The sequence below is a fragment of the Zootoca vivipara genome, chromosome 5, assembly GCF_963506605.1.
Source record: "Zootoca vivipara chromosome 5, rZooViv1.1, whole genome shotgun sequence".
Taxonomy (NCBI): domain Eukaryota; kingdom Metazoa; phylum Chordata; class Lepidosauria; order Squamata; family Lacertidae; genus Zootoca; species Zootoca vivipara.
In genome coordinates this window covers 44,170,890-44,186,761 of record NC_083280.1, presented here as the reverse complement: position 1 = coordinate 44,186,761, position 15,872 = coordinate 44,170,890, and the positions used below count along the sequence as shown (strand labels likewise).

The following is a 15,872-nucleotide window of genomic DNA, read 5'->3' as shown; positions in this document are numbered from 1 at the left end:
TCTAATAAATAAAAAAAGGATTTTTTCTGCCTAGAGCCTGCTTCCTAAGTAGTCAGTGAAAAAAGTGTCTCGTTACAATTGTGGTTTCTCCGTAGAGCAGAGCCAGGAGTAGCGAAAGAGGTTTCTGCTGGGCTTCACTTGTGGACATTCGGCATGAAAACAAGTCTAGTGGCTAATCAGGCAAGCTTTGGTGGAAGTAGTACTGTTTCTGTGTGTTGAGGGGCGGGAGAGAGGAGAGGGCTGGGATCAGGGGATCACGTTTCATTGTGACATCACTGGTCCTCATTCCAAGCAGAGATGCAGACAAACTAATCCACTGGAAAAGGCAAAAATCATCCAGCTTAACCCGGTTGGAGGGGATATTCAGGACGGCATTGGAAGCAACTGAACCCCAGGATTTTGAACCAGCCACAGGCTTTGCCTAGTCTGAGCGGAGGTAGGTGCATCCACCACTGTATGGGGAGCAGAGTTGCCAGATTTTTTTAAATAAAAAATGAGATATTTTAGGGCTACATTGTCTACTGTATATAGTATGCAAGGAACTGGAGAGTTCCCAAAAGAAGGAATATTCATTACCATGATTCTCTGGATTAAGGCAATTCAAGTCAGGTCTAGCATTTAAAATAAAGGAGGGTAAACATTTGCATGGAGCTTCCTAAACCTTCCTTTCAAGGTCTAAGCATGGCCCTCCAGACCAGCTGCTCAGACTCATTTTCTGACAGTAAGAGCTGTTCGACAGGGGAACAAATTCCCATGCGAGGTGGTACCGGTAGATTATCCTTCCTTGGAGGTTTATAAGCAGAGCTTGGATGGCCATCTGTCATGTATGATCTAGTTGAGATTTCTGCATGGGGGGTTGGAGTAGATGACCCTCAGGGTCCCTTCCAACTCTACAGTTCTATGATTCGATGAGCTCCTTGACCATTCCTGAAATCTCAAGGTATCCATTGATTTCTGAAACTCTTGGAATCAATTCTGGAAAAACGAGCATTTCAGACTTGGCTCCAGGTTTTCAGCCACAGGAGATACACATCCTTGGAACCATTTAAGCATTGGTTGGATAAACATCTGTCTTGGATGGGATGGGTCCAAGGACTCCTGTCTACAGGCAAATGAAACAATTGGCCTCTGAAATCACTGCTTACTGTGTCTCTATGGGGCCTGACGCTTCCATTATTTCCCCTGGTCCCCTGTGCTAAGTTCCTCTGAAGATGTATCTAAAGTCTAGCAAAGTTTTCAATTAGCAGGGAGGGAATAACATTGTTGAACAGTAATATTCCTGAGGGTGTTTGGAAACTGAGTTACAGCACATTCTGATGTATTGTATTTAGCTTCATACTGTTATTTACATCACAGTCCTAGACATGTTGACTCAGAAACAAGTCCCACTGTGTTCAGTGGAGCATACTCCCAGGTAAATGTGCATATGTTTGCAGCCTTAACTTCACAGCAATTGAGCCATCATAGGGCCCATCCAAACAACTTTTTTATTGCATGTTCATGATGATTTGTGGTGATGATGGTATCAGGGGTGGTCATACACAATCTTGCTTTCAATACTGTTTGCACCAGCAAATGTCTTGGGGTGTTCATACTGCCTCATTTCCATTCAGTGCATATCCTGCAACTTCCTGCTGAAATTCCAAAACTTTTTATACCACAGATGTTCAGGGTGTTGTCCTGCATATGTCCCACTGTAGTCCCTCCAGACAGCAATAAGTTGGTAACATTGGGGAAGCACTGAAGAGCAATTAATGATGTATAATAAATCCACCACTATTGTGTCAAGAATATGTTGCAAAATTCCTCTGCAATAAAATACATTGTAAAAACCACCCACAATAAAACACATTGCAAAATTCATCCACAACAAAACACTAGAGACCTGCCCTGGGTCTTTCTCTCTCCCCCCTGTATTATTATCATCAGAGTCTCGAACCTAGTATGTTGGCAGAAGTGTAATTTCTAGCTCACCAATAAAAGTTGCTATCATCATGGTAGCTAACTAAAGGTCTGGTATGAAATGTGCATGTTTGTGGTTAGGAGGGAGTGGGGAGTAAAGGAGAACAATTCTGGGAAGGCTTGGCTGTCACAAGATAGCCCTTAATGCCCAGGGCTAAACAGAGCGTGTTTCCTATAAAACAACAGAACTCCTTCTGTTATGGATTAGTTTCATCTGAAATGCCATGCAATTTTTTCTTTAGCTCTTGTCTGTAAGTGAGAATATTGCTAACAGTGCTCATTAGTGCACTTCCATGATAACAGAGTGGGGTTTCTATCTCCAAAGTTGTGGGGGGGGGGAGAAGCAGGTTGTCGTGTTAGTCATTAGGATCTGGATGGACAGAGAAATCTAGAGGAGATGATACAAAAAAAAGCATCTGAAATACTGGGTTCTGTTTTCAGACCTGAGGTGTGTGTGTTCTAGTGATACAAGAGCAGCCCAGAGGAGTTAGGTTATTTTATTTATTGCTGAGGATATATCTGTTTGTCTATTAGACCAAAATAGGTAGGTGGATCTAGGATTCTAGCTTTTGGAGGCAAGAGGCATGAAATAGATATTACCATGGAGGAGTGGGAATGGGGGTGGTAAAGGCAATAAGAACCAAGGATAATGTACGGGGGGGGGGACCTGCTTGACACTTAATTGGCTGCAACTGCAAGTGAGTGACAGAAATAGCAATTGCATCCCCTCTTCCTTACCCAAGGGCCATTTCTTTCAGAACAACTGTTAACTATCTGATACAGTGCAACAGATGTCCCTGTCTCAATGGCAGCCGCATGGCTGAAGTCAAACAACCCCCAAGATTTTGAATGAACTAGCCTAGAAAAATGATCATGGACAAGAATAACTTAGTGCTGAGTGAATATTTTCACAGCATGACTGCTCCCTCATTGACCTCGCAGTCTTTGTTCTAAAAGGAAGCTTGTACAATGTACATGAAAGGCAAGTTTGGGAATTAACATTCATAGCCTTATGGCAGAGAAAGCACAGCAGCTTAAATAGACCAGGGCTTGAGTTCCTGGCTTGGGACAACAATAGCCCATAACCACCTGTTAGCTATTATATTTTTCTATGCTAAAATAATTGTAAAGAAACTGTGATCTGAAATGATCAAAATGTGCATTTACCATTGTTCAGGTTTAACTTTCCTGTCTGCCTGATGAAACATCTTGCAATTACCGGTATATATATTGCATGGGCGACTCTCAACTTTCACGGGAGTTACATTCTGGCGATAGTGTGTAAAGCTAAAATAACGTATAGCCAAAATGCATTGGGTTCAATGGTGGGTGGGATTGCCTTTCCCCCCAGATGATGTCCCTTGTTCCTCCACAGGAACTCAAGAAACTGCCTTATACCAAGTCAGCCCAGTGGTCCATCTAGTTCAGGATTGTCTAGACTGATTGGCAGGAGGTCTCCAGGGTTACAAGAAGGGGACATTCTCAGCCCTACTCGGAGGTACGGCCACTGAGCCCCAACCCCCACACCTCAGGGATTCATTAAGTGGTTGTCCCCCTCCTCTAAGTTCTATTTCTTTTTTGCAGGCACTGATGGCCTTGTAGAGAAGATTGCAGCGAAAGGTGCTCAGGACCCAAGTGTCCAAGGGATGTTTTTCGGCAAGGGCGATGAATGGATGCCAAGTTCCCGAAAGCTTGTGAGAATGTCTCGTCCTGCTAACTTAGCCTCCTTACGGGTCACCTTCTTCTTGCTGTTTTTGTGCTGGGATGTACTCATTCGAGCCCTGCCTGTCGGCCCAGATTACTTGCAGCGTGGCTGGCAGAGGCTTCTGGAGGAGGGGGAGAGCTGTGTGCAATGTAGATTGGAAGAATGTCCCACGCCACGTGGCTGCCTTGCTGGGGTGGTGCTGGATGCCTGTGACTGCTGTTGGGAGTGTGCCAATCTGGAGGGCCAGATCTGTGACTTGGACAATACCAACCACTTCTATGGCAAGTGTGGGGATCACTTAGAGTGCCGCCTTGATTCCGGGGACCTACGGCGTGGCGAGGTGCCTGAGCCTCAGTGCACTTGCCAATCTAGCCAGGCTCTCTGTGGCTCCGATGGCAAGACCTATGCCCAAATATGCAAATTTCAGGAGGTGCATAACTCCCATCCAGAGGCTAATCTCACTGTGGCCCATGAAGGACCCTGCGAATCAGGTAAGGCTTCTGCAGGTTTTCTCTAAATTTCCAAGTGAAGCTGCAATGTGAGAAGGCATTTCTCCACATTTACATTCCAAGAAAAGGGGGCATTTGGGAAATGAAAGAGGCGGAGAGCTTTAAGCTGGACAAAAGAGAAATGGGGAATGCTTTGACAGCTACCTTAAACCAGTTCAAGCTTTTGTTTTTTCGAGCCCAGTACAATAACTGGTGGAAGTGTTCCAGGGTCTCAGGCAAAGATCTTCCCCATCACTTGCCATGTGAGCTTTTTAAAGGGGAAATGCCAGTTTAAATGCCTAGGACTTTCTGTATGCAAAGCACAACCTCACCTTAAGAGTGATGCATAGACCTCTTCACAGTGCACTGTACGGTAATTATTTTCTATGGAAAGCTGTGCAAACCAAGATCATGGGGTTCCCCATCCCAAAAGCAGTAAGTAATTGAAAATAAGGCCTGTATGGTTGTTAGGGGGCACCTCCAGATGATATATTCAGTGCTTAGAGTGAACCTAAACATCTGGCCAGAAGCCTCTTAAATGACAAAGGGAGACCAGTCTTCTTTTTCAGCCTGTGTCGCTTTCACATGTGTTCAATAACATGTCCATTCCAGCCTATTTCATATTCATCTGGATATTTTGTGCTGCCATTGAAAAATCCAGATTTTTTTTTTGTATTGACCAATGTTTATAAATGTTTACTATCCCACAAAAGACACCATTCTGTACCGATTTCCCCTTGAAGCACATATTTCTAAACATATTTTATTCTAAAATATACATGCTGATATGCATTTTTGTACATTTTTTTGTACTGTGATGTACTGGGGACTACATCACAAAATTTGGAGAAAAATTAGATTGCTATTTAGTGTGCATAGCATGGCTCAGAAAAGAATGGCCCAGTAAGATACAGCATGTGTATATCTTAAAATAGATGGAGCAACTCTGCTAGATTTCATTGAAGGGGAACACTAGAAGAAATCCAAGATGTTGGGGCAGGAAGGTGTCACTGGGATTGCTAACATTTGGTCTCACAACACTACACTATTTGGAAGTCCTGATAAGGAGGGTGAAACGGACTATAGAGATGAGGTGGAGCGGCTGACAAAGTGGTGCAGAGTTAATAACTTGCTCATAAATACAAAGAAAACAAAGGAGCTTGTGGTGGACTTTAGGAGACAGAAGAATGAGGTCCAGCCACTTTTGATTGACAGAATTTGTGTGGAGAGGGTAACAACGTTTAGATTTCTAGGCATTGAGTTACAGGAGGATCTGTCCTGGAGTGTTAATACAAGGGGGCTTGTGAAGAAGGTGCAACAGAGACTGTATTTTTTGAGAATTTTAAGGAAAACCCACCTTCCACAAAAGCTGCTGCTTGCCTTCTATCACTGTGCCATACAGAGCGTGCTCACGTACGGTTTATGTGTGTGGTACGGAAGGTGTACTTCTCAGGACAGAGCAGGGCTGTGTAGAATTATTAAAACAGCAGAGAGCATTATTGGCTGCTCACTCTCCACCTTAGAACAAATCTATACCACCAGGTGCCATAGAAAAGCACTAGACATATCAAGAGATCCAACGCACCCTGGTCACCATTTGTTTCAGCTCCTGCCATCGGGACGGAGATATAGAACTATGCAGGCAAGAACGAGCCGTCTCAGGAACAGTTTCTTCTCTAGAGCGATTTTGGCCTTAAATGGAAAGCCTGGACTTTGAAGTCATCTTATTTTACTTGTTATTTGTATTATATTTACTGTTTTTAATTAGGTTTTGTAATTTTGGATTATGCGGAATGCTTTATCTGAGTGGATGTAGCAACCGAGTAATTTCGTTGTTCCCGCAAGGGGACAATGACAATAAAGATATCTGATCTGATCTTATCTTATCTTAAAATCCAACTGAAACTTAAGAAGCTGCCTGAAATTAGCCAGAGACTTTTGTTGAACTGATCAAGGATTATCCACTCTGCAGCTCTCCAAGGTCTCAAGTAGAGAGCTATCTATCCCACCCAACACTTGGTACCCAATCCTTTGTTAACTGGAGATGCTGGAGATCGACCTTGGGAACTTCTGCATGCAGAGTATATGCTCTACCACAGAGCTATGGACCCCTCCCTGTGCAGCCAACCTCAGAACAGGAGGAAGAGAGGGACTAGGATGCTTAAAATATAGCCAAAGCATCTGACAGTAAAGCAGGCTGATTAGCAGCTGCCACAAGGATGTCACGTTTCTGCCGCAACATGAGACTGAAGCGACATTCCCTGAGAAACACTTCATTTAAACGAGGATGACAAAGCTCTGGACCACCGTTTAGGGGCCAAGGGCTGTGGTTCACAGATGTGCCAGGATGCAAACACATGCTTGACTAACAACTACTGGTGGGCAAGGCGAACAGGACTATTCAGCTCAGTTATAAAAAGCCTGGCTTTTTTCTGTTTATAAGAAATAAGCCAGCATAGTGCAACAGTTGTACACGACAATGTGCTTAATTATTATTGTGGTGGTTGCTGCTGCTGCTGCACCTAAAATTGCTAGTTGCTGAACAAAAATATTAAAATTACACAGGCGCTGCTTGCAGGCTGACAACCGAAAGGTAAATATCACATCATGTACTATAAGGATTTTTTGGAAAACACATCTAAATCAGATCTCAGCTAGAACAAGCTGAGAGAACTAATCTACAGCAGGCACCCCCAAACTCAGCACTCCATATGTTTTGGGACTACAACTCCCATCATCCCTAGCTAACAGGATAAGTGGCAAGGGATGATGGGAATTGTAGTCCCCAAACATCTGGAGGGCCAGGTTTGGGGGTGCCTGATCTACAGTATAAAATCCAGCATGAAAATGTTTTGTTTTCATATACAAGCAATCCAGAGATTATTTCCCTCAGATGGTTTTGGATCTTTACAGAGCCCCATATCGTATCGCCTCCCTATGACATCTGGAACATCACTGGGCAAGATGTGATCTTTGGGTGTGAGGTTTTTGCATACCCCATGGCATCTATTGAATGGAGAAAGGAGGGATCGGACATGCTGCTTCCTGGAGATGACCCCCACATCTCAGTTCAGGTGAGCTACGAGTTCCAGCAAGAGCTCAGGAGGAGAATGGTCTGTGTTTATGGGGCAGGTCTGAAAATGGATTTTGCAGCAGAAGGTTCTCAGATTACTCAGTTATTTGGCAGGCCTAATTTACCTCCTTTTAGGGGATGCGGGTGGCGCTGTGGTCTAAACCACTGAGCCTCTTGGGCTTGCCAATCGGAAGGTCGGCTGTTCGAATCCCGCAACCCGGTGAGCTCCTGTTGTTCGGTGCCTGCTCCTGCCAACCTAGCAGTTCGAAAGCACGTCAAAGTGCAAGTAGATAAATAGGTACCACTACAGTGGGAAGGTAAACGGCGTTTCCATGCACTGCTCTGGTTCGCCAGAGGCAGCTTTGTCATGCTGGCCACATGACCCGGAAGCTGTCTGCAGACAAATGCCGGCTCCCTCAACCAATAAAGCGAGATGAGCGCTGCAACCCCAGAGTCGTCCGTGACTGGACTTAACTGTCAGGGGTCCCTTTACCTTTACCTTTTAATTTACCTCCTTTTAGCAACTGCATCTCATGTTTAGCATCATCCTTCACTTAGGCTGACATTAGATACCACAGATATGCCACTTTCATTTTCTTCAGAATATGCTGTATCTGCTGCTGAAAAAACAGTTGCATCCCTGCATGTGCATTTCCTTTGTTACCGTGAAGTTCAATTATCTTCTCCTTTTTACTGTTCCCCTTTGAGGAAGAGTAATAAACTATCCACAACATAGGCGTCAACTTCCGGATAGGAAAATAAGGGAAAATAAGGGGTCAGCGGCACCGCGGCACCGCAAGTCGCTTCTGCACATGTCCAGATATGCGCAGAGGCGATTTCCAAAACCAAGTGAGCTAGCAGCCAGCCGGGAGCTGCAAATCCGGGGGATTTACAGGAATTTTTCAATTCGGGAGACCAGCGGGAAACGGATTTAAATCCAGGGGTTTCCTGCAAAAAACAGGAGACGACAGCTATGATCCACAATGGCAGGTGTGGAATATTGTACTCACTGTGGATAACCCTAACACAGAAGACTCACCAAGTTATCCTCAGAAGGGTTAACAGGCTTGGAGCTCCATCCCAAAATAGAACTTGAGAGGCTGTAGGGCAGCCACTTGTATACCCTTCTATTTAAAGGGCATGTAAGGAAGTCCTGGGAAACTTTTATAGAAACTACAAATCTTTATTATTGTTGTATGGAATGTTTGGGTGAAGCGAAAACTACATCACTGCTGGATTGAGAAGCTTGGGGAAGCTCTATGTTTCGGGCAGGGGAAAAGTAGTGTTATGCTTCTGATAGCATCTTCCAGCTAGAATGAATTTCAAGTCACTTTCCTGGACTGCATTTCCTTGCTGGACCACACATCGGGGATGAAAGTGAACAAATGAAAACTGGAACTAGAAACAGCTTTCCCACAGGGAAAAGCTGAAACAATGGAATAATCTCCAGAGAGAAACTCCATTTTCTGCGAGTTAATTAAAAACAGTTTAAATGAAACATTATGGAATATATTGCGCAGAAAAATCTTCAGTGTGAGGGTAGGTATTAAACCAGATGATGCTACCAAGGTCCTAATGCACCACTAAATCCCCATGCACCCCTACAACTTTAGGGTTCCATCTTTAAAATGGGATGCATTTTCAAGGACTCTATCCTTAAAATGGAATGGAAATCCCAGGCAGGTGGGAAGTGGTCTTCATTGAGCACAGTAGTATTTACATTCTGGCAATCCCACACAGGATTGTGCTGTAAATCGGTCAGTCTCACTGGAGGATCCTCAGTTTAAGATTAGTTTTCCCAGTTTAATCAGGAAATCTACTGCTTTGTGACTGCATATTCTAGTCTATTGCATAGACTTGTATAGCTTTGTAAGAATGCAGAGAAACCTAGTTTTCATTTAAAAAGTTTTTAGACCTCATCTTAAAACTATATGTATGTAGACACATAGTTAAGTATGTAGACATAATCTTCTAAGAGCTGAGAAATCAAAGGGGATGTGGGTGTGGCTTTCAGTAACCGAGAGTGAAGTTTTTGAGTCCCATATAAAGCTTTTTGATTCAATCCATGGCAAGCAGTCCCTCTCCTACTGACTCCACAAACCCTTCATTTTCTCCTCTTTTATATTCCACCCCCTGCCAAGACATTACAAATTCTGGAACTTGTTTCAGTGTTGCGCTGCTATTGATAAGCAAATGACTATTTCAAAGTGATCTTTTAAATTCTGTGCTTCATGCGTTTCTGCCCATTGGTGAGGTAACATCACTTTTGGGGTGTGATTCTGTGCTCTCTGAGTTGACAAGAGAAAGAGAAAGACAGAGCCTGTGCATTCACTTTCAGAGAAAAGCTGCTTGTATCCTGTTTACAAAGGAGACTGAGAAACAAGAAGACAGTTTGTGGTCACTTTCCAGTCCGTTCTGATTTATGCTCTAAAAGAAAAAAGAGAGTGTGCCACAGTACAGTTTGCTACATCTGCAAGGAATTTAGATTGTTTTCCAGTTCAGGGTGGGGGTGAGGGGAGACTTGGTATTTCACAACAGGATGAGATGTTCAGGAGAATACACAAGTACAAAATACATATGTGTCAAGTGTGAAATGTGTGTGCATGTAGAATTAGGTATGTACGTCTTTTAAAATCCCAGAAGTATGCCACCTTTCTTGTTTATGTGTACCCAAACACACAGGATGGTGGAATCTCCCATTTAAAGTGAGAACAAGGAATATGGTGGAATTCTACAGTTACCAAATATGTACAAAGGTGACAGAATGAGACTAATTGTTTGCTCTAACTGCTGGGATTAGGGAAAGAGAAAAAGGGCTCTAAATTATAGGAAGACAAATAATAAAGAGGTCCTGGAAACCTTTTGAAGGGAAACATTCAGTCTTATTGGCCCTGCTTTAGAACAGGAAAATGAGTCAACAGCTTTTGCATTCCAGGTGTGTGGCTTTCTAAATAACAAAAGATGTCCTATGTGACAGAGGTAGCATTTATAAATGACAAGATACAGGATGCTTGTGCAAGAAAATATATTTCAGAGAACATGATAGTGCTTCACCTGAAAGAAGGGCAAATGGAGCAATGCTAAAACTGAGCTTTGCCTCTGTACAACCAATATCTTAGATATGCCTGAATTGATTGCTTTGTGATACAGAGACTGTCTCAATAACTTCCCATTGGAGATTTCAGCAGCAATCCACTTGCTGTAAAGTTTTTAACAATGGAATTGTGTCTCTCCTGTTGGTATATAATTAACTCTAGTTTAGGGGAGGCCCTCAGAAATATGAGGTGACCAGCTGGCTGCAGATTCAAGCTGTGCGGGTAACTGATGAGGGGACTTACCGCTGCTTTGCCAGGAACAACGTTGGGCAGGTGGCAGCTCCAGCCAGCCTCCTGGTCCTCACTCCTGGTAAGTAGTTCCTACTCTTCCTCTCTTCCTCCTGACAGATTCATTGTGTTGAAATTCAGGCCTGGCACACCAAACACCCTTTGCCATATGTGAGAGCAGATCTTCCATGTCTCTTTAGTCTCCCCCTCTTCTGAGCTATCTGATATTCTTCAGACAGCCGCTGCTATCAGTGCTCCTTAACTACCAAGTAGTGTTTCGTATATCATGTGTAACCAACTGTGTTATGATTGAAGGTGTTTTTTTTTAAAAAAAGAATCAAATGGTTTATCCATAACTACTGACTATACCAACCTAGTCCTTAGTAAAATGTCATTAACAGTGTTTTCTAAATAAAAGGAATTCAAATATATGGAATACCATTTCCTCACACTCAGGGCAGAACTACACTTTACCAAAACATGGTTGCCAACCAAACTGGCAGCCCTGTGTCCGTTTTCCCCTAGATTACATCCTTATTACAATCAACATTTTCCCATCCACTTTAGCGGCAGCACGTCCTGTGGGTAAAGGGATTTTTTAAAAGCTAATGTAATGCTATCAAGATATGAGGGTAGTTGAACTACATGCTACAAAGGAGCAGGTGGGGTTCTTAACGGGGGCTCCCAGTTTCAGTGATAACCATGTGTTTCCCAAAATGTTTAGTTCTTCTCTATGATCACAATTCAACACAGAGTTAAGCAGTTCCATGGCAGACATCTTCTGGGCCCAAATTCTACTTTCTGTTCACTGTATCAGAATATCCCTCTTTAGCATTCAATTTAAAATATCTGCAAAAAAAAACAATTAACACCAAATATTAGCTTAAGCATGATATTGTTTGTGACGTGCGTGCTTGGTTGATTTATTGGTTTGGTGAAAAGAAATGCAGAGAAAGACATGGAGATAAAATGTTTGACAAGTTGTTTGTCAGACCCTAGAGAGAGGGAGCTGCTTCAGGCAATGGATGCTGAGATGTGGACAGGGACGACAGCCAATTCTTTCTGAACCCCTGTCCCAGCTATTCTCCTGTGTTAGAGAATAGAGAAGGGTGTGTCATGGGACCTGCACTGAGTCCTCCAAGGATGAGTAAGATTCAGCTGTCAATCTGGTAAGTTTCTGCCCATGGAATGGGGCAGTGGTAACATCTTGTCCTTCACCTTAGGCAGCAGAACTGAGTCTTGGGCCAGCCCTGTTCTTGGCTGCTTGTAAAATGGACAACATCCAAATATCCCCACAGTGGTGAAGGATAGATAGCAAAGGATACAAACACTGTACATGGACTAATTATTTGCTTTGTGCCCTGTACTTGCAGATCAGCTGAACATGACTGAATTGGCCCTGCCCAAGATGCCCAGACTAGGGCCAGACGATGACATGGAGAGTGACGATGACTCATATGACTATTACTGATGACACATGCATGAGGGAGCTGTCAAAGTGAAGAGAAATGTACATCTATTCCATTTTGAACATTTGCCTCCTCATCTACTGCAGACCTCTGAGATAGCCAGTACTGAACCTTTGTGCTGAAAATCTTCTATGGACAGTTCGGATATCAGTTAATTTGGGGTGGGGAAGATTTATGTATTTAATCATTTGACCCCTTCTTTTGTTAGGTGAAGGGGACACCAAGCAAGTGGAAAGAGGGGGTTTGTTTTGTTTTTAGCTGATCCTAGAGCAAATGGGCATTAAATTGTACTTTGATCACCTTTGGAGAATATAGTTTCTTTGACCTCACACATGTCTCAACACTCATTAAACTTCCCCTTGAGGAAATGAGAGGCTTTATCCTCAATGCAGAGAGCAGATACAAGATCCTTAGTTCAGAATAGAACCCCAACCCCTCCACACCAGGGTCCCAATCCATTGCTGTACACCAGGGATGTACAGCAATGGATACTTCAGTTTACTTTTTAAAAACTAGTTATGCAACTGCTAATTGCATGAATGATATTTTGACTAGTTTGATCAGAGACCAGGGCTTCATCTAGACAATTTGATGGCCCAGCACACTCTAGAGAAAAGACGAAGCAATGAGACCCCTTCTTGTGATGGGAACCCAGCCTATTCTGTTCCAGATGCTCTCCACACGCTTGTTCTCTACCCTGCTCACCATTCCCTTGTTCCTTACGTTACAGACTCCAAGTTGTCTTCTTAGCCTTGATCTGTACTTCTCTTTGGTCTGCTTCCTCAGTTTGGATCAGCTCTTGCCCTCCAGATCAACTGCAGTGGCATTGCATGAGACACTATTCGCCATATGAGCTGAATGCCTTGACAATTTTAAAGTGAAACCACCACTCACATGTAACAGTAGATATGAAGCCCCTTATGCAAATCCACTTGCATGATCAACTCTTCCATATTGAAGACAGTGTGGACAGGTTACAACGGAATATAGTAGGGATGCATTTCCCTGCAACCAGCTGAATCCTCAGGGCTCTGCCCAGATCACTGCCCTCACTGGTCCTGCTGTGTATCCTCCTTTAGTGATTTTATCTGGCTGAAATATGTCCTTTAACTACAACTCTTGCTTGCCTGGATGGACAGTGGTGTGTGTCCGACCACACCGACCACAGGTATGCTGTCCCCAAAAGGTTAACCACAAATGAATGTGGGACCCTTGGCTGAAAAATGTTCCCCATCCCTGGTGTACAGCAATGAAACGAGATTGACTGTTTGAATAAGAACCACAATTCTCACTCCTGAAAATAAATCAGACCTGGGAGAAACTTACTTTAAAGCGCAATTGGAGGCCTGACTTCTATGCAGCAGTTTCTCCCAAGCCTTTTGTACAGATTCATCTGTGATCTCATTTGTGTTGTTTTATTTGTTACTGTCCTTTGCTTTCTAACAAAATCAAAAGCAGGGCAGGGTGGAAAGCATTGTGTTTTCTGAATGCTAGTGGACAAATCCACTTTCCCACTGTGTTTTCAAAGGTCCTTTCAGGTCTCATTAAAAGTCATGAGGGAGCAGCTCCCGAGGATCTGTACACACCTATTTTGTCCTTCACAGCTGAGATCCTTAGATGAAACTGTGGTTTCTGGGTGCCTCCCCCAGGAATAAAATCATATCCTCATTCAAAAGAGCTGGTGGGTAGTCCTTTGCCAAACCAGGATTTTCAACGAACAAGAGATGAACAGAATGGTCTCTTTATAGGATTCGTATGGGCTCCTTTTGATTCTTGGAAATGGATTGTTTTCAGTTCTGGAACCAATTAATCAATTTATAAACTGGTCTCAGAGCAGCTGACACATAAACACCACATACACTATGGGAGCAGATCACAGGGTTGGAGGACTCATATAGACTTGGATCTGATGGCCACTGCTGTAGTGCGCTAAATGAAATGTGCATGAGCAATGTGCCATTCTACAGGGAACAGTATGCCTGCCTCACCCTGTTCACATGATATGGGGTTTACAATGAATGCCTGCAGTGTGATAGGATATAATCCAATCTATACACATTCAACAGACCTTGTGAACAGATATTGTGTGCATACAGATTGTATGCATATAGGCACTGTGTGTGCAATCTGGGACAGTAGTTCATAAACTCTTTTTCCACGCAGTGTGATGCTGACATTCAATACAGCAGCTCAAACAGTACAACTAGGCTAGGGGTACCATGGGATTTTCAGGTTGGTCTAAGAGAGGAACAGGTATTCTAAGTGCAGGCTGAATTCTACCAATGTACAATATTGCTTTCACCTCTAACCTAGAAGGTTAGATTGAGGAGAGTCTGCTCTCAGAATGCACGTTTTAAGCATATGTGCCGCCATCAGATTCACTTGCTTTCACCTATTACCTATGCTGAGTGAACAGTGAGCAAAATGACCAGTTCGCACAATGGTTAATTTTCATCTCAAGCAATGAAATTAGCATTTAAGCTTCTTCTCACTTATGACAGATACTGCACTCATCTTTAAACAAAGCTCTTTGTGACCCTTGCAAGTTACTGTAAGCAAACATGGTGCAACATGATAGTTGTATTTATTGCATGATAAACATAAATGAATAGTCCCCAGGAAATCATGTGTTGACATGCATAAACCCATCAGTAAGTATTAGAACTGGAGGACAAAGTGAAAATTATACACAGCAACTTTCTTAAAAAGCTAAATAGATTCCCCTCTGCTTTCCACAGTGCACAATTGACCTGTAGAATTGATTACTGCTGGAAGTTGCAACAGTAAAATATTTGAAGATGTTTTTAAATAAAAAGGATTCATACTTATTGAAGTCAGGAGTATTAACTGGGGTCAAGCACAGCTGGGATAGAAAACAAGTGCACTTTCCTGGGAGAGGTATCCCAGGCTGCAATCCTATTATTAAGAAGGGGGAAATAGGCTAAATTGCAGACCATATTTGAGGATGTTTATAAAAGCTTCCTATATCTTTACAGGGTTGTCAATATCTTGTTAAGATATTGTGAAATTTTCTGGAGCCAATGATAATTTATTAATTCCATTTTTATCTTTCCCTTCCTTGAAGGAACTCAGAGCGGCACACATGGCTTCCCTGCCCGTTTTATCAATCTGAAAGCTCTGTGACATAGGTTAGGCTTAGAGGTGGCGACTGGCACAAGGGGATCTGTGGGGATCTAAACCCAGGCCTCCAGCCCAGGGATCAGCAACCTTTTTCAGCCATGGGCCAGTCCACTGTCCCTCAGACCATGTGGTGGGCTGGACTCTATTTGGGGTGGGGGGGGATGAATGAATTCCTATGCCCCACAAATAACCCAGAGATGCATTTTAAATCAAAGGACACATTCTAATCATGTAAAAACATGCTGATTCCCAGACAGTCCACGGGCTAGATTGAGAAGGCGATTGGGCCACATCTGGCCCCCAGGTCTTAGGTTGCCTACCTCTGCTCTAGCCACTACATCACACTTCCGCTTAAAGACTCGGGTAGAACAGAATAAGCAACATTCTGAAAAGTAAGCTGCTGGCCCAGGACTTCCTTTAGGAGAGGGGGGGCACTCTCCACAAATTACCCCCCACGCATTCATTAATTATACCTGTGTATAGTTAACATGTATGCAAGCCATACTGCCATGCCTGGCTTTAGATACAAGACAGACAGACAGTAGTAATGTAAGGCGCTTATACAAAGGGAGCTAACAGAAACTAAAGGATACCATTTTTTTAAAAAACAGACAAGACCTTTCTTCTTCTTAAAAAAATCAACACACACACACAGAGGGGGGGAGTAATGGGGGAGGGGGGGTGATTAGCTTCAGCAATAGAATGAACATA

The 15,872-nt window shown here is 43.2% G+C and overlaps 1 protein-coding gene across 2 annotated transcripts; it reads left to right on the top strand.

Annotated features, from left to right (window-relative positions):
- The first annotated feature begins 307 nt into the window (after positions 1–307).
- Positions 308–12,324, top strand: KAZALD1 (Kazal type serine peptidase inhibitor domain 1). 2 transcript variants are annotated; one of them, XM_035134017.2, is made up of 6 exons: positions 308–436; positions 3,338–3,460; positions 3,547–4,158; positions 7,069–7,229; positions 10,486–10,633; positions 11,925–12,324. In XM_035134017.2, the coding sequence occupies exons 3-6, from the start codon at positions 3,609–3,611 to the stop codon at positions 12,020–12,022; spliced, it is 957 nt and encodes a 318-aa protein (XP_034989908.1). In that variant the 5' UTR covers positions 308–436; positions 3,338–3,460; positions 3,547–3,608; the 3' UTR covers positions 12,023–12,324. The 2 variants fall into 2 exon arrangements, with proteins under 2 accessions (XP_034989908.1, XP_034989907.1); XM_035134016.2 differs by lacking the exon at positions 3,338–3,460.
- The last annotated feature ends 3,548 nt before the right edge of the window (positions 12,325–15,872 follow it).

Bases quoted from the DNA above. Each gene is read 5' to 3' on its own strand.
- KAZALD1 (XM_035134016.2), top strand. From the start codon at position 3,609: ATGTTTTTCGGCAAGGGCGATGAATGGATGCCAAGTTCCCGAAAGCTT. The intron at 7,230-10,485 runs GTGAGCTACGAG...AATTAACTCTAG, and splicing joins ACCCCCACATCTCAGTTCAG to TTTAGGGGAGGCCCTCAGAA. The intron at 10,634-11,924 runs GTAAGTAGTTCC...CTGTACTTGCAG, and splicing joins CCTCCTGGTCCTCACTCCTG to ATCAGCTGAACATGACTGAA.